General features: G+C 44.1%; 1 protein-coding gene and 1 pseudogene across 1 annotated transcript in view; both read right to left on the minus strand.

The window, feature by feature from the left end:
• Nucleotides 1–26,380, minus strand: part of LOC126284874 (fatty acyl-CoA reductase wat-like) — a 234,861-nt gene that overhangs the window by 146,373 nt on the left and 62,108 nt on the right. The window contains exon 2 of the mRNA XM_049984114.1: nucleotides 15,062–15,380. Coding sequence (XP_049840071.1) covers nucleotides 15,062–15,355 — 294 coding nt within the window. The 5' untranslated portion in view covers nucleotides 15,356–15,380. The remainder of the gene's footprint in view (nucleotides 1–15,061; nucleotides 15,381–26,380) is intronic.
• LOC126285515 (5S ribosomal RNA) lies at nucleotides 9,227–9,344 on the minus strand (annotated as a pseudogene).

The raw sequence follows: 26,380 nt of genomic DNA on the forward strand, positions 1-26,380 counted from the left end.
TACCCTGGTGGCGGCGCTGAGAACCATTCTGTTGTTAATGGACACTTCGTTACTGAACGATGAGCTTTTTAATATGGACGTTGGAGATCCGCGGTCGCCCTACTGTGCGTGCTTGCAAAATTATCCCATTACGACAGTTTTCACTTACATGAACTGAAAGTTTCTCCCTTTTACTTTAATGCGTGTGTGAGTGTATCTAGCTAGAAATATTTAAGTGGTAACGGATAGCGACTTAAGATAGCATAACGTGGGTATTAGATACTGATTTCCTTTACGGAGAATTATCAATAAATTTTCTATAAATTTAATCAGACCAAGAAAGGGAACAACTTTCTGTCCTAGAAGGCCCAAAAGCGCAGCTCCTTCTGATTAGTTCTTGATATTTCAAGAAAGGTACGTGGACTATCATACTGACATAGGACTGACGGGCATTAAAAAATACGTCTATGACTGGCGGAAATTTGTTAGTGTCTATGATCTGCCCTTGTAATTCGCCTTGCCTTTTGTCGTGCCCAACAATGAATTATGCCGAGTAAGATGAAATTCGCCCTCCGGCACTACTGAATGTGTACGTAGTTTCATGAGCATCGAATGTTGTGATACTGTTCGATGTACGGAACTCTGGGGATTATAGGATTATCTAATTTCACAATTACACGAGGACAATCAAGTATACTCCATCACACGAGAGCATTCATTCAGTGACATTATGGGAGGTAATTTTCTAAACACTGAATGAGGAATCGCAACACACGATTAGGCAGTTGACACCACAAGAGCCGATATTTTGCATGCAGGGAGAAACATTACGAAAAGTATCACGTAACTAGGGGGCTACTCCAGATTGGCAACACATAAACGAAAGCTCATCCTATTCAACACCACGTGGTGATCCTACATCTTGGACAAAGAGAAACATAAAGGCGGTTCATCTCCTGTATGCTTCTGCTCTACAGAAAAAGAATAAGCCCCGCGAAATAACTGATTATAACGTCACACAATGGCCACATCTCACTTTGTTCTGCACATGTCAGGAGACTTAACGTTTGTGCGATGTGCAACAGTAAAACTATACTCCCAGTAGCGATAGACAACGCAAAATACCAGATCTTGTTCTGGACGGCAGTTTAATTTAATTTCCACACGCTATGCTAATCCACTCACTTTTTATAATGCCTCATTATATATTTACTCACCACCAATGTGTGGTAGGGAGACTCATTCGTATCATCTACACATGTGGCTGCCGATCGAAGTGGTTGCCGATAATGAGTATTGATCCCAAAAGAATTTAACGCAGTTTCAAACACTACGGATGCATCTAAATATTCTATAGACTGAGTCGCAAACCACCCGATGGAGATGTACTCGATTCTTACAGACTATACACGTGATGGTAATAAACTACGAATCTTATGAATTCCATCTTAGATTGTTGTTGTTGTTGTTGTTGTGGTCTTCAGTCCTGAGACTGGTTTGATGTAGCTCTCCATGCTACTCTATCCTGTGCAAGCTTCTTCATCTCACAGTACCTACTGCAACCTACATCCTTCTGAATCTGCTTGGTGTATTCATCTCTTGGTCTCCCCCTACGATTTTTACCCTCCACGCTGCCCTCCAATACTAAATTGGTGATCCCTTGATGCCTCAGAACATGTCTTACCAACCGATCCCTTCTTCTGGTCAAGTTGTGCCTCAAACTTCTCTTCTCCCCAATCCTATTCAATACTTCCTCATCAGTTATGCGATCTACCCATCTAATCTTCAGCATTCTTCTGTAGCACCACATTTCGAAAGCTTCTATTCTCTTCTTGTCCAAACTATTTATCGTCCATGTTTCACTTCCATGCATGGCTACACTCCATAGAAATACTTTCAGAAAAGACTTCCTGACACTTAAATCTATACTCAATGTTAACAAATTTCTCTTCTTCAGAAACGCTTCCCTTTCCATTGCCAGTCTACATTTTATATCCTCTCTACTTCGACCATCATCAGTTATTTTGCTCCCCAAATAGCAAAACTCCTTTACTACTTTAAGTGTCTCATTTCCTAATCTAATTCCCTCAGCATCACCCGACTTAATTCGACTACATTCGATTATCCTCGTTTTGCTTTTGTTGATGTTCATTTTATATACTCCTCTCAAGACACTGTCCATTCCATTCAACTGCTCTTCCAAGTCCTTTGCTGTCTCTGACAGAATTACAATGTCATCGGCGAACCTCAAAGTTCTTATTTCTTCTCCATGGATTTTAATACCTACTCCGAATTTTTCTTTTGTTTCCTTTACTGCTTGCTCATCTTAGATTATCGTTACGAAAATATCCTATAAATTAACACAAGCTTTACTAACGTGTTAATTAAAGCTGAAAACTAGACAGCATCACTAATTAGCTCTAAAGTAAGAACGAAACCAAAGTGGCTCAATGGTCAGCACAGAACAAAGTGAGTGTATACCCTAAAATGTACTTAAAATATCCCAACGAATGACCCTTTTCTGAAATGAATGTTCACAAGCCCAGCACAACGCGAAGCATACGTCTCTCACCTTCGAAGCTCTGGATCATAGTGACCTCTTTTCTTCTGTGTGCTCTACCGGCCACGCTTCCCGAAGAGTAGAATTGTCATCGGACTAGTGACTCAGATAAGAAATTCGCGCCCAAACACAGAATTCGTGCCCCTTAAGGAGGCGATAATAAGTGCACTCATAAAGCGACAGGGAAACCACAAGGCTCCTGGCCCTGACCGCATCCGCACCCCACTCCTAAAGCACCTCCCACCATAACATATCTGGCAAGCGTCTTCAACCGCTTGCCTAAAACTCACCTACTTCCCCTCAGCATGGAAAACTTCTAAGGTAATCACCCTCCCCAAACCTAATAAAAAACCTTCTCCTACCCGAAAGCTACAGACCAATTTCCTTACTCACTGGCACGAGTAAAATCCTTGAAGTGCTAATTCTCGCACCCTTCCAACAATTCCTTACTGACAACAACATCCTGTTGCCTGTTGCCAGAACAGTTTGGATTCCGCGCTGAGCACTCCACAGTGCAGCAGTGCCTGCACTTGGTAGAGGACGTTTGTCTGGCCAGGGCAATGAGAGAATCTACAGGAGCAGTATTCCTGGATATAGAGAAAGCATTCGACCGCGTCTGTCACGATAGCCTAATATCCAACTAGATCACATTGGGTGCCAAGAACATCTCATAAAGATCATTGACTCATTTCTTGCGGAGTGTCACTTCTTCGTAAGAAATGGAACAAGATCGAGACAGATACGACCGATTGCGGCCGGAGTTCCGCAAGGTTCGGTTTTAGGTCCCGTCCTATACTCAATTTACACGAAGGACATGTCTAAGCAGGTCGGCGGAGAGATCGCTCTCTACGCCGACGACACAGCGATCTACAGGAGTAGCCGCAACCTTGATTTCATACGGCGAAAGCTGCAAGCCCACCTCGACTCCAGAACGCTGTGGTGCAATTTGTGGAAAATTAAAGTAAATCCGAACAAAACCCAAGCGATATACTTTACAACCAGGCTAAAACTCCCAGACCAACAACTAACAATTGGTGGTCGGGACCTAGCCTGGGGAAATTGCATCACCTACTTCGGGATGGAGATCGACAGACGCCTCACATGGAGACAGCACATCAATAAAGAGGCAAACAAAGGGCGCGCGCTCCTGTCTCAACTATACCCCCTTCTGAAGGGTGAAGGACTCACCTTGAAATGCAAAATGCTTCACTGGCGCCAACTCATGCTTCCGGTCATCTTGTATGGCTCGGAAGTGTGGTCAATGGCGTCAGACACCTCACTCGCAAGGCTACAACGGCTACAAAATAAAACCTTCCGTGTTATCACAGGTGCTGACAGATACGTCCGCAACACAAAAATCCAAGAATTCTTAGATCACCCCACCATCTATTCCCCCATAAAGGAAAAATCTGCCAAACTTTATGAGAGGACACAAATATCGCCCCACCTCCTCATTCAAAATTTAGGCTACGAACATCCAGACCTTCAGCATAAACGTCCAAAACTAACCCTTACGCGCCACTTTAGGGACATTTAAAACACACAAACACACACACAAAACAAACATTTACACAAAAACACGCACACAAACCAAACCATCATCTTCATGAACCCCCTAGCGCATTCCTAGAAGTCAGACGGGCACAGCCCAGTGGCACTTCAGTACAAGAGAACAAACAGAAAGCCTGTGTGTCCCGAAGGGGAGGGGGCGGAATTCGTAATTGTTACCAACCCTGGACCAGACCATTTGCTTCTGCAATGTCGCAGAGTCCTCCTGAAGTAGTGAAGCTACTAAGTTCGTAGCACAACTATTCTATTTCTGTCTAAGAAGAAGCCATCTTTAAATCAGTCAAACTTCCACAATTACTCAAGATCCACACCACGTGGTGGAAAGATAAGGAAAGAGGACGGATCTACTGTCATGGTTAAATAAATGCATTCTCCTTTACCCGAGGCTGTGAGTGTTCAGTAACACGTGAAATGAAACAATTATCAGAGACGCTCAGCTCCACTGATGGCTGTACATTACATTATACAGAAATTAAACGAGATGTGAGACGATGAAGTTTACAATTTAAATTAAAGCGGGTCTAACTGACCCTTCAGAAAGTTTATTAATATGTTTGAAATGGCTCATCCAGTTTAAAATGGCATCGATTGTGAAATACGCGCTGTTATTCGTTTCTTAAGTACGAGACACGTGAGAGCTGCCGAAATTCATAGGCAAACTCATGAAGTTTAAGGAGAGTATCTCAAGTTGGGCGCATACTGTGTTTCAAAGATGCTGACTGAATTGCATAAAACAAATAGTTTAGCTTGTGCTATGACTTTTCTCTAGAGGCACTGCATCGAAGGAAATGAGATTTTAAGCTGTCACTGGTGACGAAACCTGAGTTGTTCAGGTTACACCAGAATTAAAACAAATTTCCTTTGGATGGTGGCAGAACATCGCCCTAGAAACTGAAATTCCAGAAAAAAATTTCAGCCGTAAGTCATGTGCACTGTGTTTTGGGATAGGCAAGGTGTTTTCTAGTCAGTTTTATTGCCTTGGGATAGCACAGTCAATGCAGACAGGTATTTATAGGTCTTAAAGAAACTGCACCGCGCAAATCAAAACAGTGGAAACGTAATTTTGGTGCACGACTATGCGCTACCCCACATCTCTCATCACACTCGAAATGTCGTCACATGGTATGGCTGCGGGCTATTTCATCGCTCTCCCTATAGCTCTGACCTAGCATGTAACAATGACTATCATCTGTTTTAGCACTTACCGAAGCTCCTTTGCGGTTAGCGCACAGGACTGGTTAAAAAGTTTGGCGTCAGATTTCTGTGAGTAAGGTCTTCAGGAGCTGGTCATACGATTCATGTCTCAATAGAGGTGGAACTTTATTGAAAAGTAGATTAAGGTCTAAGCTTTGTAATACTGTTTTTGTTTTTTCGTTTATTTTAAAATGGTACTTATTTCAAAAACGCCCCTCTTTTTCATTAGCATTATTCCAAAGATGCCAAACATTTTCTAGTAGTGATCCGTAAAGTATTTATACCCACTGTCCACTGGACTCGCATTCGGGAGGACGACGGTTCAATCCCGCGTCCGGCCATCCTGATTTACGTTTTCCGTGATTTCCCTAAATCGCTCCAGGCAAATGCCGGGATGGTTCCTTTGAAAGGGCACGGCTGACTTCCTTCCCCATCCATCCCTAATCCGATGAGACTGATGACCTCGCTTTCTGGTCTCCTTCCTCAAACAACCCAACCCAACCCACTGTCCAAAACACTATTGTTTACGAAAGTAAACATTTGTTATCGTGTAATTACATTCTAATGGCTCATGCTCCTAATCTCTTTATACAAATTGCGTGACAGAATTAAACAATCACTTTTTCGAACCTTTGTACTTGCCTCCCATTACGAAGCATAAGTTTGAAATTTGGCACAGAGGTGCCTACAACTTTCCTCTATAGTGATGCAAATGCGTCGTCGCCTCACCGACGCTTCGCAGCGTGGTGTGGACTCACGTGGAAAAGAGATCACAGCTCAGAAGTTCATATCAACGGTAAGTTGGGTAAATAATGCCATATTGGTCCCAAATTTCACGCCAAAGTGGACGCGTCATAAGATGAGAACATCGTCACACACCTCTTATCCATATTTCACCCCTCCTTTTGACGTCTCTCCGATGTAGGTCAGAGCCGCGACACCCAGTGCCATAATTACACGATTGTCTTACGGGTGGACGGCAGTAAAAAAAAAAAAAAAAAAAAGAAAAAAAAAGAAAAAGAAAAGAAAAGAAAAAAAATGCAGACTCATCGCCGCGATACGAAAAGGCCTCAGGGGGAGACATAAAAGGCATCAGTCAAACTACCCCTTCCCTTGGCTCATGTAATCCCTCACATTTCGCGGTCGAACAACAAAATCGCAGTACGATGAACAACAGGAAGATGTTCTCGACGACATTTGGCACTGATAACACGCTCGGGTGTTTCAAGCCTACTATAAGGACATTGTGGGACTGCATCCTTATTGAGCATAACAACACTACTTTGGACTGCAGCGCGAACGCAATTTTTTTTTTTCTCTTGTATACAGATTGAAACCAATACAGACCGTTCACAACCATTTGACGGAATTTGAATGTGATGCGAAGTAGAAAAGGATACTTATGCTTTTTCAACCCTCCTGGTTTTCGCTCTCCTGACACGTTATCACACAGGCGTGTGACATCTACGTGTGCGTGAATAACACAGCAAAGGGGCCCTCCAAGACCATCAGTTCGGCAATACTCACTGTGACACACAAGCACCTTTTTAGAGTACGTTATAAATACACTTGACAGAAATTCTGACACCAAATAAGGCTGGCGGCTGCTCTAACGCCTGAAAGTAGGCAAACCTCAGCGGATCGAAGAGGCTCAGCAGCCGCCAGGCTGATTTGGTGTCGGAATTTCCGACTGGTACACTACGTGATCAAAAGTATCCGGACCCCCCCCCCCCCCCCCCCAAAAAAAAAACATACGTTTTTCATATTAGGTGCATAGTTCTGCCACCTACTGCCAGGTACTCGATATCAGCGACCTCAGTAGTCAATAGACGTGGTGAGAGAGCAGAATGGGGAACACATGGGGAACACATGGGGAACACATGGACTTCGAACATGGTCAGGTGATTGGGTGTCACTTGTGTCATACGTCTGTAGGCGAGATTTCCACACTCCTACAAAATCTCTAGGTCCACTGTTTCCGAAATGGTAGTGAACTGGAAACGTGAAGGGACGTACAGCACAAAAGCGTACTTTGCGACCTCGTCTGTTGACTGACAAGAGACCGCAGACAGTTGAAGAGTGTCGTAATATATAACAGGCAGACATCTACCCGGACCAACATCAGGATCCACTGCAAGAGCTATGACAGTTAGGCGGGAGGTGAGAAAACTTGGGCCGGTCGGAGTGGCCGAGCGGTTCTAGGCGCTTCAGACTGGAACCGCGCGACCGCTACGGTCGTAGGTTCGAATCCTGCCTCGGGCATGGGTGTGTGTGATGTCCTTAGGTTAGTTAGGTTTAAGTAGCTCTAAGTTCTAGGGGACTGATGACCTCAGAAGTCCCATAGTGCTCAGAGCCATTTGAACCATTTGAACCATTGGATTTCATGGTTGAGCGGTTGGTTATAAGCAACACATCACGCCGGCAAATGCCAAACGACGTGTAAGGACCATTGAACAGAGGAAAAACGTTGGTGAAGTGACGAATCACGGTATACAATGTGGCGACCCGATGGTAAGGTGTGGATATGGTGAATGCCATCTGAAAGTCATCTTCCAGCGTGTGTAGTGCTAACAGTAAAATTCGGAGGCGATGGCGTTATGGTGTGGTCGTATTTTTCATGGAGGGGTCTTGCGCCCCTTGTTGTTTTACGTAGCACTATCACAGCACAGGCCTACATTGATATTTTCAGCACCTTTTTGCTTGCCTCTGTTGAAGAGCAATTCGGGGATGGCGATTGCATCTTTCAACACGATCGAGCACCTGTTCTTAATGCACGGCCTGTTGCGGAGTGGTTACACGACAATAATATCCTTTGTAATGGACTGGCCTGCTCAGAGTCCTGTCTCGAATCCTATAGAACACCTTTGGGATGCCTCTCCTTAGTGCAGCACTCCGTGAAGAATGGGCTGCCATTCCCAAAGACTTCCAGCAGCTGACTGAACATATGCCTGCGAGAGTGGAAGCTGTCATCATGGCTAAGGGTGGGCCAACACCATACTAAATTCCAGCATTACAGATGAAGGGTACCACGAACTTGTAAGTCATTTCCAGCCAGGTGTCCCGATACTTGAGATCACATAGTGTACAGTTCTAATGCGGTAAACAAAGTTGCGTGGGCGGCACCAAAGGTGTTGTCGAACTGGCAGACGTTAGATGGGTGTTTGCTATGAAACTTACTGGCAGATTAAAACAGTGTGCCGGACCGAGACTCGAACTCGGGATCTTCCAGTCTCAGTCCGGCACACAGTTTTAATCTGGCAGGAACTTCCATATCAGCGCACACTCCACTGCAGAGTGAAAATCTCATTCTGTATCTTTGCTATATTGCTCACATACCTGTTAATCATGCACTCTTGTATGATCATGTCACTGGAAGGCGGAAAAATGGATGGCAAAAAAAGCATAAGTACCCTTTGCTGCTTCGGATAGCGTTCAGATTTCGTTCAACGGGCTCTATGGGTTCCAGCCTGAGAGAAACAACTGCGGTCGCGCTGCGCACCAAAGTTCAGTGAGGATGCAGCCCTACTTTGTAATTATAGAAGGGTTCAAACGTCAGAGGGTGCGAGCGGTATCAGAAGTTGTCTAGAACTTCTTCCTGTTGCTCAGCGTGCTGCGAACTGTCGTTTTCGGCAGCGAAAATGTGTGAGAATCAACGCCCAAGGGAAAGGAATGGTTTCATTGACGGCCTTTATGCCTCCCGCTGAGGCCTTTTCGTATCGATTCTGGGCGGCATTGTGTCTGCAATGTTTTCCTTCGTCATTCATAGGAAACGCTGTGCGACGCGGTTCTGAGAGACGTCAAAAAAATGGGTGGGCAGCACGACGCTCTCCCGGTCGTTATCATGGTTTTCTTTGACCGGAGCCGCTACTATTCGGTCGAGTAGCTCCTCAACTAGCATCGCGAGGATGAGTGCACCCCGATAAATGGCAACAGCGCATGGCGATCTGTATGGTCACCCATCCAAGTGCCATCCACGCCCTACAGCGCTTAATTTCGGTGATCTCACGGGAACCGGTGTATCCACTGCGGCAAGGCTGTTGCCGCATTTATTTAGCTGAATACATATTAATTTTTTGTGCCCCCTCGTTTAAGCAGTACATTTCACAACTGAGCATGATACAATGTGTCCGAAACAGTTGAGTCATAATTATAGAGCTGGTAGAGTACTCTTAGATCACTAACTAATACGACAATGCACTGCCTGTGTTGTCCACAAGTTCGATGCAATGTTCCTTCAGACCAGCATGCATGCATGTATCCGCCGAAACCAGGCAAGCGACTTTTAATTGAAATGTCTCGCCTGTACGGGAATATGTACTACGTATCTGCTAGCGCAGATTATAGACACATGATTGACGACATGTGGAAGTCTGTGTCGGGGCGTGAGTCGTGCTTGGATAGGATAATGATAAGGCAACCGCTCACGGAAAGCGAGAAATCCGGATTCCCGGCCGACACAAATTTTCGTTGTCATCATTCCTTTATACAGTTGATGGTAGTCCATAATCGCGACTACAAATATATTTCATGTGTTTTAAGTACACAAATTTATCATTTTCGTCTTTAATGTTCATATTCGCACCTGCGAATACATTTAGTGTATATCGAACTAATTGTCTGAAATGAACATTTGTCTTGTATCAAAGAAAACAACACACACCCTGTAGCCAACATTTAAGGTATTGGATATTGCTCCAAGTGACGACCAGCCTGACAGGCTCTCTGCTCGCTTTGCTACGGCGTTTGCTACTCTGAAATATCTCTGGTGCGACACGCAACAAGGATCCCGCACAGCAGTTTCAAACGACAATTAGTTCACGCAACACTATATGGAAAAATAACTGTAGAAACATCAAAGACCATTCCACATTTTCTTTTAGAGTAGTGCCATCAACGTGGATGCAGAAACATCCGCAATTTATAATTGCGTGCTTCACACCTAGTAAGAAGGGGAAGCATAAATAAGGTCCTGTTAATTAATCCATCCCAACTCCAGACCATAAGTTGATACACAGAACTATCATTGGTGGTGACCTGAAACGAACGTGGTATATGGATTTTAATTTTTCCATACATGGCTATTGCTGTAGTTGAAAACACCTTCACAATCCAAACACGCTACGTCCGTGAACAATACAAGACGTAGCACGTTCGGTGACAGAGTACGGCGCTGGATAATCCACCCGCTGAACTGGACCATTTGAGCCATTGCTTGCATCGATGTTAATGGTACCCGTGTAATTGCTACTACCTCACTATTTTCCGCATTGTGCCATAATAGGGTGCTTACTGATAAATCTTCTCCCATACAATCCAAAACTATTTCCTCAAATTCTGCCTTGCAAACAACTTCTCGTTGAGCACCTTAAACAGCCCTCTGTGGCTCGAATGGCCCTGTTTTTCGTGTGTTTCTGTCTATGATGTACATTTTGTTCCAGTTAGTATGTCACCTGTTGCGATACATTTCGTTATACTGTGTGGGCAAAATAAAACTTGCCCGGAAAATATTTCATGCTCCTTAATACAGGCTCCTTACACCCCAAGGCAGGTGATATAAGTTGGGTTTCCCGTCTGAAGATGCGTGAAATATATTCTGGGCAACTTTTGTTTTTGCCATATCAAAGACTCCGCACTTAAAAGTTACATTTTTGGTTACAGTAGCACACAGATAACACCTGACTTGTGCAATGTTAGCTTGTACACGAATAGATGTGAAACTATGTAGTAGCTGCGACTAGTGCAGTTAACAGACGGAACTCAGCTGAACTTAACACTAAATCAAACACAATGGCAGTGACAGTGATGCTGGCTTCTGGTAGGAGTTCCAAGTTTTTGAATCATATGCATTCCTTTGTTTATATACAGGATGTTCCAGAAACGTTGGGACAAACTTCGAGGGACTGTTGAGGAGTAAATCTAGGATGGGAACTGGTGTCCAGAAATGAGCATCGAAGTTGTAGACGCTGGCTCGTGCCACTAGGCCACACCTTCGCCGACAAACGTGACTTTGTACGCTGCCGGATCGTAGGCAGAACGTCTCTTAATGTTGTTTGATGTTCAGTGATTGTGACTGATTGCCACGATCGCCATCGGAGAAGACGCAGCTATTCCTATGAATGCGATGCTCTGTTGCCTAGGGAGATGACTGTTTCGGTCATGGATATCCAATATTTTTTGCTATGCAGGAGAAAAATTGCAGGCGCAAACCTATGTTCGAAACTGTAATCATGCAAGGCAACAGAGCATCTCGTCCTTAGCAGACAGGGCCTGTCCTCGCAGCAGCTACCTCCGTCTTCTGCACTGGCGTTTGTGGCAATCAGCCGCAGTCATTGAATAACAAACGACATTGCGAAACGTTCTTCCACTGTCCGTACACAGGCAGGTTCGTTGCAAAAAGGATGACCTAGCTTCAGGCACAGGCACCTCTACTTTTGACACTCTGTAGCGCCGTTTGATGACGTTTCCGCATGCGGCTTCCTATCCTCGATTTGCTCTTCGAGACAACTACTACAACCACTCGAAGTACGTCACAGAATTCCTGAGACACCTTGCTTTGTATATACAGGGTGGTTCATTGATAGTGACCGGGTCAAATATCTCACGAAATAAGCATCAAACGAAAAAACTACAAAGAACGAAACTCGTCTATCTTGAAGGGGCAAACGAGATGGCGCTACGGTTGACCCATTAGATGGCGCAATTGGTAAAAGGTCCATTTTAATTCGGGTAATGTATCACGAAGCAAATACCGTCCGCACTGGCGGAATATTACGTAATACCACATACTTATACGTTTGTGACTATTACAGCGCCATCTGAATTTTTTACGTAATAGTTTCCGTAAAACGTTTGAGAAAGACTGCAGGGCTTGCGCCTCGATTCCATCTTCGGCGACAGAAAGGGTGCAAACACTGTTGGCCTCCCCTTCCAAACGACCAAATGAACTCGCCCAGTACTTGGGACGAAAATTGCTAGCTACACATTGGCCACTGTATCCTGCGTGAACACTAGTTTAAATATTTTACACCACCTCATGGAGATAATTGGTACAGAGTTCAGTGAGCATATTGTAAATACACTCCTGGAAATGGAAAAAAGAACACATTGACACCGGTGTGTCAGACCCACCATACTTGCTCCGGACACTGCGAGAGGGCTGTACAAGCAATGATCACACGCACGCCACAGCGGACACACCAGGAACCGCGGTGTTGGCCGTCGAATGGCGCTAGCTGCGCAGCATTTGTGCACCGCCGCCGTCAGTGTCAGCCAGTTTGCCGCGGCATACGGAGCTCCATCGCAGTCTTTAACACTGGTAGCATATCGCGACAGCGTGGACGTGAACCGTATGTGCAGTTGACGGACTTTGAGCGACGGCGTATAGTGGGCATGCGGGAGGCCGGGTGGACGTACCGCCGAATTGCTCAACACGTGGGGCGTGAGGTCTCCACAGTACATCGATGTTGTCGCCAGTGGTCGGCGGAAGGTGCACGTGCCCGTCGACCTGGGACCGGACCGCAGTGACGCACGGATGCACGCCAAGACCGTAGGATCCTACGCAGTGCCGTAGGGGACCGCACCGCCACTTCCCAGCAAATTAGGGACACTGTTGCTCCTGGGGTATCGGCGAGGACCATTCGCAACCGTCTCCATGAAGCTGGGCTACGGTCCCGCACACCGTTAGGCCGTCTTCCGCTCACGCCCCAACATCGTGCAGCCCGCCTCCAGTGGTGTCGCGACAGGCGCGAATGGAGGGACGAATGGAGACGTGTCGTCTTCAGCGATGAGAGTCGCTTCTGCCTTGGTGCCAATGATGGTCGTATGCGTGTTTGGCGCCGTGCAGGTGAGCGCCACAATCAGGACTGCATACGACCGAGGCACACAGGGCCAACACCCGGCATCATGGTGTGGGGAGCGATCTCCTACACTGGCCGTACACCTCTGGTGATCGTCGAGGTGACACTGAATAGTGCACGGTACATCCAAACCGTCATCGAACCCATCATTCTACCATTCCAAGACCGGCTGTTCCAACAGGACAATGCACGTCCGCATGTATCCCGTGCCACCCAACGTGCTCTAGAAGGTGTAAGTCAACTACCCTAGCCAGCAAGATCTCCGGATCTGTCCCCCATTGAGCATGTTTGGGACTGGATGATGCGTCGTCTCACGCGGTCTGCACGTCCAGCACGAACGCTGGTCCAACTGAGGCGCCAGGTGGAAATGGCATGGCAAGCCGTTCCACAGGACTACATCCAGCATCTCTACGATCGTCTCCATGGGAGAATAGCAGCCTGCATTGCTGCGAAAGATGGATATACACTGTACTAGTGCCGACATTGTGCATGGTCTGTTGCCTGTGTCTATGTGCCTGTGGTTCTGTTAGTGTGATCATGTGATGTATCTGACCCCAGGAATGTGTCAATAAAGTTTCCCCTTCCTGGGACAATGAATTCACGGTGTTCTTATTTCAATTTCCAGGAGTTTATATATATATATATATATATATATATATATATATATATATATATATATATATATATATATTGTTACAAAAAAGTACGGCCAAACCTTCAGGAAACATTCCTCACACACAAATAAAGGAAAGATGTTTGTGGACATGTGTCCGGAAACGCTTAATTTCCATGTTAGAGCTCATTTTAGTTTCGTCAGTATGTTCTTCCACCTACGCTCAGTGCAGCACGTTATTATGATTTCATACGGGATACTCTACCTGTGCTGCTAGAACATGTGTCTTTACAAGTACGACACAACACGTGATTCATGCACGATGGAGCTCCTGCGCTATTCAGTTGAAGTGTTCGTACGCTTCTCAACAGCAGAATCGGTGACCGATGGATTGGTACAGGCGGACCAATTCCATGGCCTCCACGCTCTCCTGACCTGAACCCTCTTTCATTTATGGGGGCATTTGGAAGCTCTTGTCTACGCAACCTCGGTACCAAATGTAGAGACTCTTCGTGCTCGCATTGTGGACGGCTGTGATACAATACGCCGTTCTCCAGGGCTGCATCAGCGCATCAGGGATTCCGTGCGACGGAGGATGAATACATGTATCCTCGCTAACGGAGGACATTTTGAACATTTCCTGCAACAAAGTGTTTGAAGTCACGCTGGTACGTCCTGTTGCCGTGTGTTTCCATTCCATGATTAATCTGATTTGAAGAGAAGTAATAAAATGAGATCTAACATGGAAAGTGAGCGTTTCCGGACACTTGTGCACATAACATATTTCTTTGTGTGTGAGGAATGTTTCCTGAAAGTTTGGCCGTACCTTTTTGTATATATATATATGTGTGTGTGTGTGAGTGTGTGTGTGTGTGTGTGTGTGTGTGTATGTGTGGGTATAAATCCAGCCTTTAACGCTCCGTCTTTGACAACCAGTCGTAAGCTGTTTACTGTGTTAAGCAGGAACTGTTGGACACCACACGAATGAGTAATTTATCAAAGAAGTGCTACCAGCTTCAGTGAGTCAGGTGTTGTGATGGCGTGAAAGGCAAGCAATTTACTAATGCGCGTCTCATATGCAATGTTTAATCAGGACCCACGTTCCGCCTGAAGTATTCATTTTTGTCCCTTGGTTCCCTGAATGCAAAATCTTAGTTATTAATCAAGCACCGTTTGTACAATTTCGACCATGCAGGTCTGGAACACTACAATTAGCTGCTGCACACGGAGCTGGACTGCAAACCGATCAGCAAATTTAAATTAGAGAAGAGGCAACGGGACAGTGTTTACCACGCCCTCCAGGTGGCGCCGCACGCGCTCCCGCAGCGGGACGCCCTTCTTGTCGCGTATGAGCACGTAGATCCTGCTGACGCCGGTGCAGGTACGCAGCAGCTTCTCCAGCAGCGACGTGCCCAGGAAGCCGGTGGCTCCGGTGATGAGGACGCAGGCGCCGTCGTAGAAGGAGGCCACCTGGCTCAGGCGCGCCAGCTGCTCGTGCGGCAAGAGGTCCAGCGGGTCGCCGTCCAGTTCGCGCTCCTGCTCCTCCGCGCTCACCCTGCGGGGGTGGATATCGCAGCAAGGCATCCTGCGGCTCCGGCACTGCAGAAACCTGCAAGGTCACGGCCACGTCAAGTGTCAAGCGGTCCTGCTCTTGTAGCCATTGAAATTGATACACCAAGAAGAAATTCAGATAACAAACGGGTATTCATTGGACAAATATATTATACTAGAACTGACGTGTCATTACATTTTCACGCAATTTGGGTACGTAGATCATGAGAAATCAGAACCCAGAAAAACCAACTATGGCCGTAATAACGAACCTGATACGCCTGGGCATTGAGTCAAACGGAGCTCGCATAGCGTGTACAGGTGTACATGCCCATGCAGCTTCGAAACGATACCACAGTTCATCAAAAGTAGTGACTGGCGTATTGTGGCGAGCCAGTTGCTCGTCCACCATTGACCAGACGTTTTCAGTTGGTGCGAGATCTGGAGAATGTGCTCGCCAGGGCAGCAGTCGGACATTTTCTGTATCCAGAAAGGCCCATACAGGACCTGCAACATGCGGTCGTTCATTATCCTGCTGAAATGCACAGTTTCGCAGAGATCGAATGAAGGGTAGAGCGACGGGTCGTAACACATCTGAAATGTAACGTCCACTGTTCAAAGTGCTGTCAATGTGAGCAAGAGGTGACCGAGACGTGTAATCAATGGTACCCCATACCATCACACCGGGTGATACGCCAGTATGGTGACGACGAATACACGCTTCCAATGTGCGTTCACCGCGATGTCGCCAAACACGGATGCGACCATCATGATGCTGTAAATAGAACCTGGATTCATCCGAAGTAAATGACGTTTTGTCATTCGTGCACCCAGGTTCGTCGTTGAGTACACGATCCCAGGAGCTCCTGTCTGTGATGCAGCGTCATGGGTAACTGCAGCCACGGTCTCCGACCTGATAGTCAATGCTGCTGCAAACGTCGTCGAATTGTTCGTGCAGATGGTTGTTCTGTTGTAAACGTCCCCATCTGTTGATTCAGGGATCGAGACATGGCTGCACGATCCGTTACAGCCATGCGGATAAGATGCATGTCATCTCGACTGCTAGTGATGCGAGGCCGTTGGGATCCAGGACGGCGTTCCGTATTACCCTCCTGAAGCCACCGATTCCACATTCTGCTAACAGTCATTGGATCTAGACCAACGCGAGCAGCAATGTCGCGATGCGATAAATCGCAATCGCGATACGCTACAATCCGACCTTTATTACAGTCTCGAAACGTGATGGTGCGCATTTCTCCTCCTTATACAAGGCATCACAACAACGTTTCACGAGTCAACACCGGTTAACTGCTGTTTGTGTATGATAAATCGGTTGGAAACGTTCCTCATGTCAGCACGTTGTAGGTGTCGCCAGCTTTGCCAACCTTGTGTAAATGCTCTGAAAAGTTAATCATTTGCATATCACAGCATCTTCTTCCTGTCGGTTAAATTTCGCTTCTGTAGCACGTCATCTTCGTGGTGTAGGAATTTTAATGACCAGTAGCATATAAGGTGATTAAATGAGTATATAATGTTACTGCATAGCGTTCCCAAATGTTTAAAAGTAAAATCAGTATAAGCTCCCTGGAATAGGACCCATATCACAGGAATCCCATGAAGGGTCCAATCAGGCAATGACATAGTAGCTCTCCTGCAGAATTCAGCTCAACCAATGGAAGTAGAGAAGCACCTGTATCAAATTGTTCAAGTGGGTCTGAGCACTATCGGACTTAACATCTGAGGTCATCAGTCCCCTAGAACGTAGAACTACTTAAACCTAACTAACCTAAGGAATCACACACATCCACGCCTGAGGCAGGATTGGAACCTGCGACCGCAGCGGTCGCGCGGTTTCAGACTGTAGCGTCTAGAACCGCTCGGTCACTCCGGCCCGCTTTGGGACAAGGGTGGAAGCTTTTCTGAAACGGCTCAGTTAGAAAACTGATCGCATACAACCATGATTAAAGTATACCATGCATGACAAACTGTAACTAAGAATGACCGGCGCCATGGGAAATGTCGTGCACCATGGACCACACATGACAGTAGTGGAAGACGGTTGTAGAGATGTGTATGGATGAATAACTGTGCGACTGTTGAGCAACAGATCACTTAGATGAGCCAAAGGAGCTACTAACATTATCTCCTCAACAACCATAGGGTGTTGCTGTGTATTGGCATACTAACAGGCGCCTGGTTCATGCGCCCATGCTGACTGGTGTTCATCGGTGATGAAGGATTGAATTTGCACGCCAATATCGCAAATGAACGTCCAGTGAGTGCCGACAGGTGGCCTTTTCGTATGAATCACGTTTTATGCTCCATCAAACAGATAACTGTTGGCGTGTACGACCCTACAATAACCAAAATGAAGTACAGTCTTGAGGAGGGGGCGTTATGTTCTGGGTAATGTTGTCGTGGCATTCTCTGAGTGATCTTGTCAGTGGATCAACAAAAGTGTGCATCTATCCTTGGAGCCCATGCCCACCCCTACATGTAGTTTTTTTTCCTTGGCATGATGGATCTACCAGCAGGACAATGCATTGTGTCATACAGCTCGCAGTGTACATGTGTGGATCGAAGGGCGCAAGGATAAATTTAACGAACTTTCCTGGCCACCAAATTCCGCAGATTTACAACCACCGAGAATTTATGGGACCACCTTGATAAGGCTGTCATACCACGGATCCGCAACTGATAAATCTAGCACAACAGCCCATGGTTCTGCAGTCGACATGGCTCCAAATCCCTGTTGGTACATTTCTGAAGCGCACTGGCTATCTTCCTGCACATTCGTGGTAAAATAGGTGGTTATTCGGTCTTTTGATACATGATGGCATTAATGTGATTGAACTGTGTATATGCCAATGGAATAAAGTAATCAGCAGCATCTTAGGGCATCACTCATATCAGGCCTTCACAGACTCACTTCTGTTCTTCGGGACATAGCTTTCGGAAGTTCAAGAAAGATCCAATCTGACAGTCATAAGGAAAGTAAGACCATTGCGCAAGAAGCGTGGCGCATCGTTAGGGAGGAGTACAATTTTTGGGTTCACTGCAAAAACAATATTCAGCCTACTGGAAACGAACTCATAGTTGAAGTATGAGAGACAGCATCATTCTTAAAGGTGAAACTGCTAATTATATTCAGATTAACTGTAAAATGGTGGCGGTATATGAGTCTAATACAGTGTTACACGTAATGAAACACTGCCAGAACTTTCATTTACATTCACATAGCTAATTAATTTGTAAATATGGCTACGTCACAACATGTATAAGATGTTGTTGTGGTCTTCTGTCCGAAGACTGGTCTGATGCACCTCTCCATGCTACTCTATCCTGTGCAAGCCTCTTCATCTCCGAATATCTACTGCAGCTCACAACCTTCTGAATTTTCTTGCTGTATTCATATCCGTGCTGTATTGATATCTTGGCCTTCCTCTACGAGTCTTACTCCTCCCCCAAACACACTTCCCTCTAATAAAAAAATTACTGATCCCTTGAAGTCTCAGAATATGTCCTATAAACCTTCTTTTGGTCAAGTTCTACCACAAATTTCTTCTCTCCCCATTCTATTCACCACTTCCTCATTAGTTACGTGGTCTACCCAACTAATCTTGAGCATTCTTCTATAGCACCACATTTCGAAAGGTAATATTCTCTTTTAGTTACGTCGTCTACCCAACTAATCTTGAGCATTCTTCTATAGCACCACATTTCGAAAGGTAATATTCTCTTTTTGCCTAAACTGTTTATCGTTCAAGTTTCACTTCCATACATGCCCTACACTCCACACAAATACTTTCAGAAAAGACTTCGTAACACTTAAATCTATGTCCAATGTTAACAAATTTCTCTTCTTCAGAAATACTTTTGTTGTCATTGCCAGTCTATATCCTTTTATATCCTCTCTACTTCGGCCATCATCTGTTATTTCGCTGCCCAAATAGCTAAACTCGTCTACTACCTTAGGTGTTTCGTTTTCTAATCTAATTTCTTCAGCATCACATGATTTAATTCGAGTACATTCCATAAGCCTTGGTTCTTCTTTTGTTGATGTTCATCTTATCCTCTTTTCTTCACAGTGTCATTCCGTTCAACATTCCACGCACCGATCCGTAGAATATCAGTTTTGTTTCTCCTGATGACGACATCCTTCTGAGTAGTCCCCGCTACAACACTGTCTCACTTTCTTCTCAAGCAGTGCTTCCCTTTCACGCCCCTCGATTCTTATCACTGCCGTCTGGTTTCTGTACAAGCTATAAATAACCTTTAGTTCAATGTATTGTACCCCTGCTACCTTTAGAATTTCAAGGACAGTATTCAAGTCAACACTGTCAAAAGCTTTCTCTGCGTCTACAAATGCTATAAACGTCTCTTTGTCTTTCCTTAAGCTACCTTCTTCGTATGTTTCTTCGGAATCCAAACTGATCTTCCATGAGGTCGCCTTCAACAAGTTTTTCCAGTCTTCTCTAAGCAATTTGTGTTAGTATTTTTGCAACCATGACTTATCGAACTGATAGTTCGGTAATTTTCACAACTGTCAGCAACTGCTTTCTTTAAAATTCCAATTATTACATTCTTCTTGAAGGCTGAGGTTGATTCTCCTGTCCCATACATCTTACATAAGAGATGGAAGAGTTTTTTATGGCTGGCTCTCCTAAGGCTATCATTAGTTCTGACGGAATATCGTCTAGTACCGGGGCCGTGTTCCGATTTAGATCTTTCAGAGCTCTGTCAAACTCTTCTCGTAGTATCATATCTCCCATATTATCTTTATCTACATACACTTCCCTTTCTGTAATTTTACCTTCAAGTTCATACCCAATGTATAGACGCTCTGTATACTCCTATACTCCTTCCCCCTTCCAGCTTTCCTTTTTCTGCTTAAGACTGGTTTACTATCTGACCTCTTGATATTCATACAGCTGATCTCTCCTCTTGTCGCCAAAGGCGTCTTTCTTGTAGGCGGTATCTATCTTTCCCCTAATGAAATATGCTTGTAAATCCTTACATTTGTCCTCTAGGCATTACTGCTTACAATTTGCACTTTCTGTCAATTTCATGTTTTAAACGTTTGTATTCTCTTTCGCCTGCCGCATTCACTGCATTTTTATATTTTCTCCTTTCATCAACTGAATTCAATATCTCTTCTGTCATCCAAGGATTCCTACTAGGCCTTGTCTTTTTTTTCCTATTTTATCCTCTGCTACCTTGATTATTTCATTCATTTCATTCGTTTTCTACTATATTCCTTTCCCCTGTTCTAGTCAACCGTTGCCTAATGCTCCCTCCGAAACTCTCAGCAACCCCTGGTTCTTCAAATTATCCAGGTCCCATCTACGCAGCTTCCTATCTTTTTTCCAATTTGCTCAGTTTTAATCTACAGTTCATAACCAATAAATTGTGGTTAGAGACCACATCTAACTGTGGAAATGTTTTACAAATTAAAATCTAGTTTCTAAATCTCTGTCTTATCATTATGTAATCAAATCTCAAAATTTCCGATGTCTCCAGGTCTCTTTAACGTGTACAACCATTTTTATGATTCTTAAACCAAAGGTTAGCGATGATTAAATTATGCTCTGTGCAAAACTTCCTCTTTCAGCCCTCTCCCCCTGTCAATATTTACCTACTATTTTACGTTATGTTCCTTTTTCCTACTGTCGAATTCCAGTCCCCCATCACTATTAAACATTCGTCTCCCGTAACTATCTGAATAATTTCTTTAATTTCTTCATCGTCTGCAGAGCTAGTTCGCATATAAACTTGTACTAATGTGGTGGGTGTTGGCTTCGTGTCTATCTTGGCTACAATAATGCGTTCACTATACTGTTCATAGTAGCTTTACCTGTATTCCTATTTTCTTATTCATTATTAAATCTACTCTTGCATTACTCATATTTGATTTTGTATTTATATCCTGTATTCATCTGACCATAAGTCCTGTTACTCCTGCCACCGCCCTTCACTATTTCCCATTATATCTAACTTCAACCTATCCAACTCCTTTTTAAAATTTTCTATCCTACCTCCCGATTAAGAGACCTAACATTCCACGCACCGACCCGTATAATATAAGTTTTCTTTCTCCTGATGACGACATCCTCCTGAATAGCCCCCGCACGGAGATCCGAATTGGGGACTTACCCCCGGATTCTTTTACCCGAAAGGACATCGTCATGAGTCAACCACACAGTAGGGCTGCATGCCCTCGGAAAAAATTATGGCTGTAGTCCTCCATTGCTTTGAGTTGTTCGCAGTACGAGCAGAGTAAGGCTGTTCTGGTGATATTACAAGGCCATATCAGTCATCCAGACTGCTGGCTCTGCAAGCAGTGAAAAGGCTGCTGCCGGTCTTCAGGAACCATACATTTGTCCGGCCTCTGAACAGTGTGTGTGTGTGTGTGTGTGTGTGTGTGTGTGTATGTGTGTGTGTGTGTGTGTGTGTGTGTGTGTGTATGTGTGTGTGTGTGTTAGTAATTCCTTTCCATCGTCTGTTATATATTACAACATAAATTCGTAAAGAGTTGTCAATGAGATACTTTTTCAGTTTGTTTTCACATTTGCTGCCTCTTTCTGGGTATGTGTTCTAAAACTTTACTTGTACTATCATGCACCCCTTTTTCTGCTAAAGAAAACCTTGACTTGCAGCCATTTTTCCTTCTGGTATTGTAATTATGTACATCATCGTTCCTTTTGAACTGTAGTGGATTATTTTCAACAAATTTTGTGAGGGAATAAATATACTTTGAAGCAGGAGTAGTGATATCTAGGAAAAGAAGTAATTCTACTTGTATAAAAGACGGAAGTTCGTTTGCAAATATTAGTAACACTAGTGGATCTCAGATTGAGTCTTGGAGACCCCATATGTGATTTGTCCCCTATCAGAATTCGGACTATATTTGCTGGATTACTGAGTACAACTTTCTGTATGTTTTTGGTTAGATATGACATGAAATTTTGTTCATAAAGGACGTCGTTGTGAGAGCTGCGACTATTGATGAATACAAATAAAACATCTTTGACGTTACAAGGTAAACATAATGTATGATGGAGAGGGCATACAAAAGGGAGCATTATGTAGACTTGTTACGACTCTACCGCGCCCCACAAAATGCAAAATAACCTGTACTGCCCTTTGTCTACTCCTGTGAAAAGACGTCTGTACTCTTCAATAACACCAGCTGTGTAAATAACACCTGTAAAGGTAATGGTGTGAAACATCGAAACGCGTGGCAAAATTAACAAGTGATTGAAGCAGAAAAATATTTTATTTGTACAGATACATTATCCATTGCTTGATTACACCGTCAGTTCCATAAAACTTCGATTTATTTAGGAGAATACTGTAGTTCACGCAGTCAAATGCCCTAAACAGGTCGCAGAAAACACCAACCGGAGCTGTTTGATTATTTACCGCTTTTCAAATTAGGTGAGTGAAAATGCAAATGGCATTTTTAGTAGAGCAACTCTTCTTAAACCAAACTGTGATTTGTTGAATATACTAATCCAGAATATGTAACCATCTCAAAAATTTTGGATAATGATGTCAGCAGTGAGTTGACAGAAGACCTGAGATCAGTTCGTCCTCTACGTCTAAAGTCATGTTTCCCTCTTCATATAAGGTTCACATTTTCACCCTATCTAACAACAGAATTTTACTGTTAATTTGTATAGAAGTCTGCTAATGACACACACAATTAATACTACAATATCATTTACAAAAACCGCAATTAAAGCCCCAGAAATAATTAGTAACCTAGTACATATTATACTTCTTCTTCTCCTCCTTCTCCTCTTTCTCCATTTCCTTCTTCTTCTTCGCTTCAAACTCTTCTATGGTTTCCACGGTCTCGTTTTCTTTACGGTTTTACCTTAACACTTATTCTGTTAGTCTTCCTTCTGGCAACAAATCGATATCTTCTAGCCATTTTATTCACTTCTGTATTATTAAGTCTTCAAGTTAATAAATATCCAACTCGGCTCTGATGTCTTCGTACCTTATCTGCTGCCTCAGACGGTAGTTTCGTGCGAAACCTAGTGTCGTATGTATTTCCAACGGCACAAGCGTCAATCTGCATTTGGCCGTAAAAGGTCTAGCAACTATGTCAGTCTTAACAAGTAAAATGAAACGTCCCATGTGTTTGAATGGACGCTAGGGGCAACGCCGAGAATAGGGACTGTTGTACTGAACATGATCATAGAGGAGGTGCTTTCACACCGATTTCCTCACAGTTCTTAAAGCAGTTTAGGATGTGTATGTGTATCGTGTGGGTGCCTACGACGAGATCTTCTTCTGTGTAACGTAGTGGCTGTGTTGTGCGCTCTTGTGTACCGAGTACGTAAAACTATATAACTTGCAACAGTAGCCCATTAGAGCAAGATCGATCGAGGCAAAAGATGGTTCCATGAGTTGCGTCATATTCATAATCAAGTTTCACAGCGATCCAAAAAACATATGTTTTGCTATAAATCCAGTGACGGAGCATAAAATTCTTTAACCAGGTACTTAATTTCAGTCAGTTTCGTGACAAATTTTTGCATGGTTTGATAATGTGACTGCACATCCGTATACACAATACATGAATGTACTGGATTCACGCAGGTCTGAAGATGGTCATAGCTAACCCAAATTAAATAAACAGTTAATAAATTTTTGCGATCCATGATTGGATTTAAAACAAAAAAGAATGGTTTGCTTTCTGTGGAGCGAAGTAAAGAAGACGGTGTATTCCAGACTTGTTGATACTGTGTAAGATCTTGTGCCTGGCATTTCACTAGGTTTGTCAACTAGATGGCCAGGGTCAATGATCGAGGCGACACTTTCTAGTCAAAAAATATATTTTCCGCCTAAAAACTGAATAGGCAAATGACCATACATGAGTTTTTTGACAGTGAGCGAAGTGTATGAGCCTTCAAAGTACATTAGTTATCATTATATTATTATTATTATCAATATTATTATTATTATCATTATTATTGTTGTTCTCATAAGTAGTAGGGCAAAGACAGTATTGCCTCATGTTGCATTGTTTCCAGTTGTATTCAAGATGATGGATCCAATACGGCAACCATAGATGTGACAACGTCACAGTGATATCATGGCAGGAACAAATTTTGATGGGAAAATAGGTCAATTTGGCTACCTTCATTAACATAACCCACTCCCCTCTCCTCTCCCCACCCCATCCCTTCCCCTCCTTCATCTTGAAATTGGCATAAAAATGACTCAGTCTGTGCTGGGCTGTTGGGAAGGATGCGCGTTATTTATTTTGATACATTGACTTTTTAAACAATTTGAGTTGTCATAGGCAGTAGCTCCATCCATTGTGTTCACCATCAGGTCTGGAGTCCAACTAACCTAGTTTGCAGGAGTGTCGCCGTAGTGCCCTGTCGTCATTCCCCCTCACCCCTTCCAACACATAATACAAGATTGCCGTCTGGGGGGGGGGGGGGGTGAGGGGATGGCGGTAAAAGGATTCCGTGTGTGTCTAACTGCTGAACTGTGAGGATGGATGTAATTGTTCACTGTCATCAATGGATGAGATGTCTGTGCTGGAGGAAGAGGAGTATATTAGCATCTGAGAACTGTGTTGATAGCACTGATATTTGGTGAAGACAAACACGCTTCATTAAATAATGAATATGAATAAGTCATGCTTCACAACTCACACCGAAAAATGGTGTGCTATAAATGTAGATCATTCGATACGAGTCCAGTCAGTAAGTCTTCCGAAGAACAAGAAGTAAGACGTTCACCCACTGTAGCATGTACCCTCTCCCAACAGGCCCAGAGACTTGGGTAGACAATGCATCAGCTTACAACCAGCTTACAGCATGGCCAGGTAGTGTGCCGGCTGAGTACACAGTCACGCAGTAGCCGCTAAGACCTTCCTGTCTTGTTGTAAATAACTGCGTCTTTCCCCCTTTCCATCCCCAGTGCATGGATACCTTTTGTCATTGAACAGGAACTGTTTCAGGAGTTATTACATCTGGTGTTGCAGAATGTTGTAAGATATATAACTTAAAAATATCGCAGGAACTAAATGTACCACTGCACAAAGAAATAGAAAGAGACAGCATCACAGATGACGTCATAATATTTAAACAGTTACTCGTTTTATTCCGAGAAATACCACTAGCGCCATACCTGAACACAGACTCTAAAAAGATTGTGGCACACTTGTGGAACCTCCCTGAGACACTTCACATGCTTTTGTGGGAAGCAGGTCCCAAAAAAGATATCAGCTGCAACATCAGGTTTTACACACCAAAACTAAAATATGAGAAGTTGAAACAAATAGCTATTTAATTCTAAAAACAGGACGCTCATCACTGCTTGTTTGAAGACACTGACAGAGAGACAGAGAGAGAGAGAGAGAGAGAAACTTTCCGAGTCCTACAGCTGCTGTGGTGTTCATCACTTTTCTGAAACGGTGAGTGGGCTACAGCTAGAGTCAGGGACGTTATTTTTTCCTCACTTCTCGAAGCACTGTCTAGGCACAAACGGGAAAATCAGAACAATCACACAAACGAATTAGAAGCATTGTCCTACAGACGAAAAAAATAGTTGGAATTTATGATAAATTTTCGATGTCCTACAGCTGCTGGTCTGGAGATACTCTAAAGCCACATTGGCGAATAAGGGACGGCATCCCGCCAAAGGTGGACTTGTCTTTGAACACTTGAACAAAGAAGACATCAGGTTACTCTCAGAACTGTCCATAGATACCTTGTTCTTGTCTTGTTCAAACGTCTGTAGCGCCTCCTATGCCCCACACAAAGGATGTATTGTGAATGAATGGAGCATTCTGAGTGGCTCTCACTGAATTTACACTCCAAATTGCTGCTGCTGCTGGTGTGAGATCACTGTCCGCCATTTCCTGCAGATGAGACTTTCAGCGGCAAAACTGTTTTGTACAGATCGAAAAGAAAAAAACATACAGCATTCAAGTGCACTGACAGTTAAGCCCTCCAAAAGTTGTGTACAGATCATGAAATATGGGACACTATCATCAAATACAATATCTCAATTAAATCTCAATTAAAGTGC

The sequence above is a fragment of the Schistocerca gregaria genome, chromosome 8 (assembly GCF_023897955.1).
Source record: "Schistocerca gregaria isolate iqSchGreg1 chromosome 8, iqSchGreg1.2, whole genome shotgun sequence".
NCBI classification, from domain to species: domain Eukaryota; kingdom Metazoa; phylum Arthropoda; class Insecta; order Orthoptera; family Acrididae; genus Schistocerca; species Schistocerca gregaria.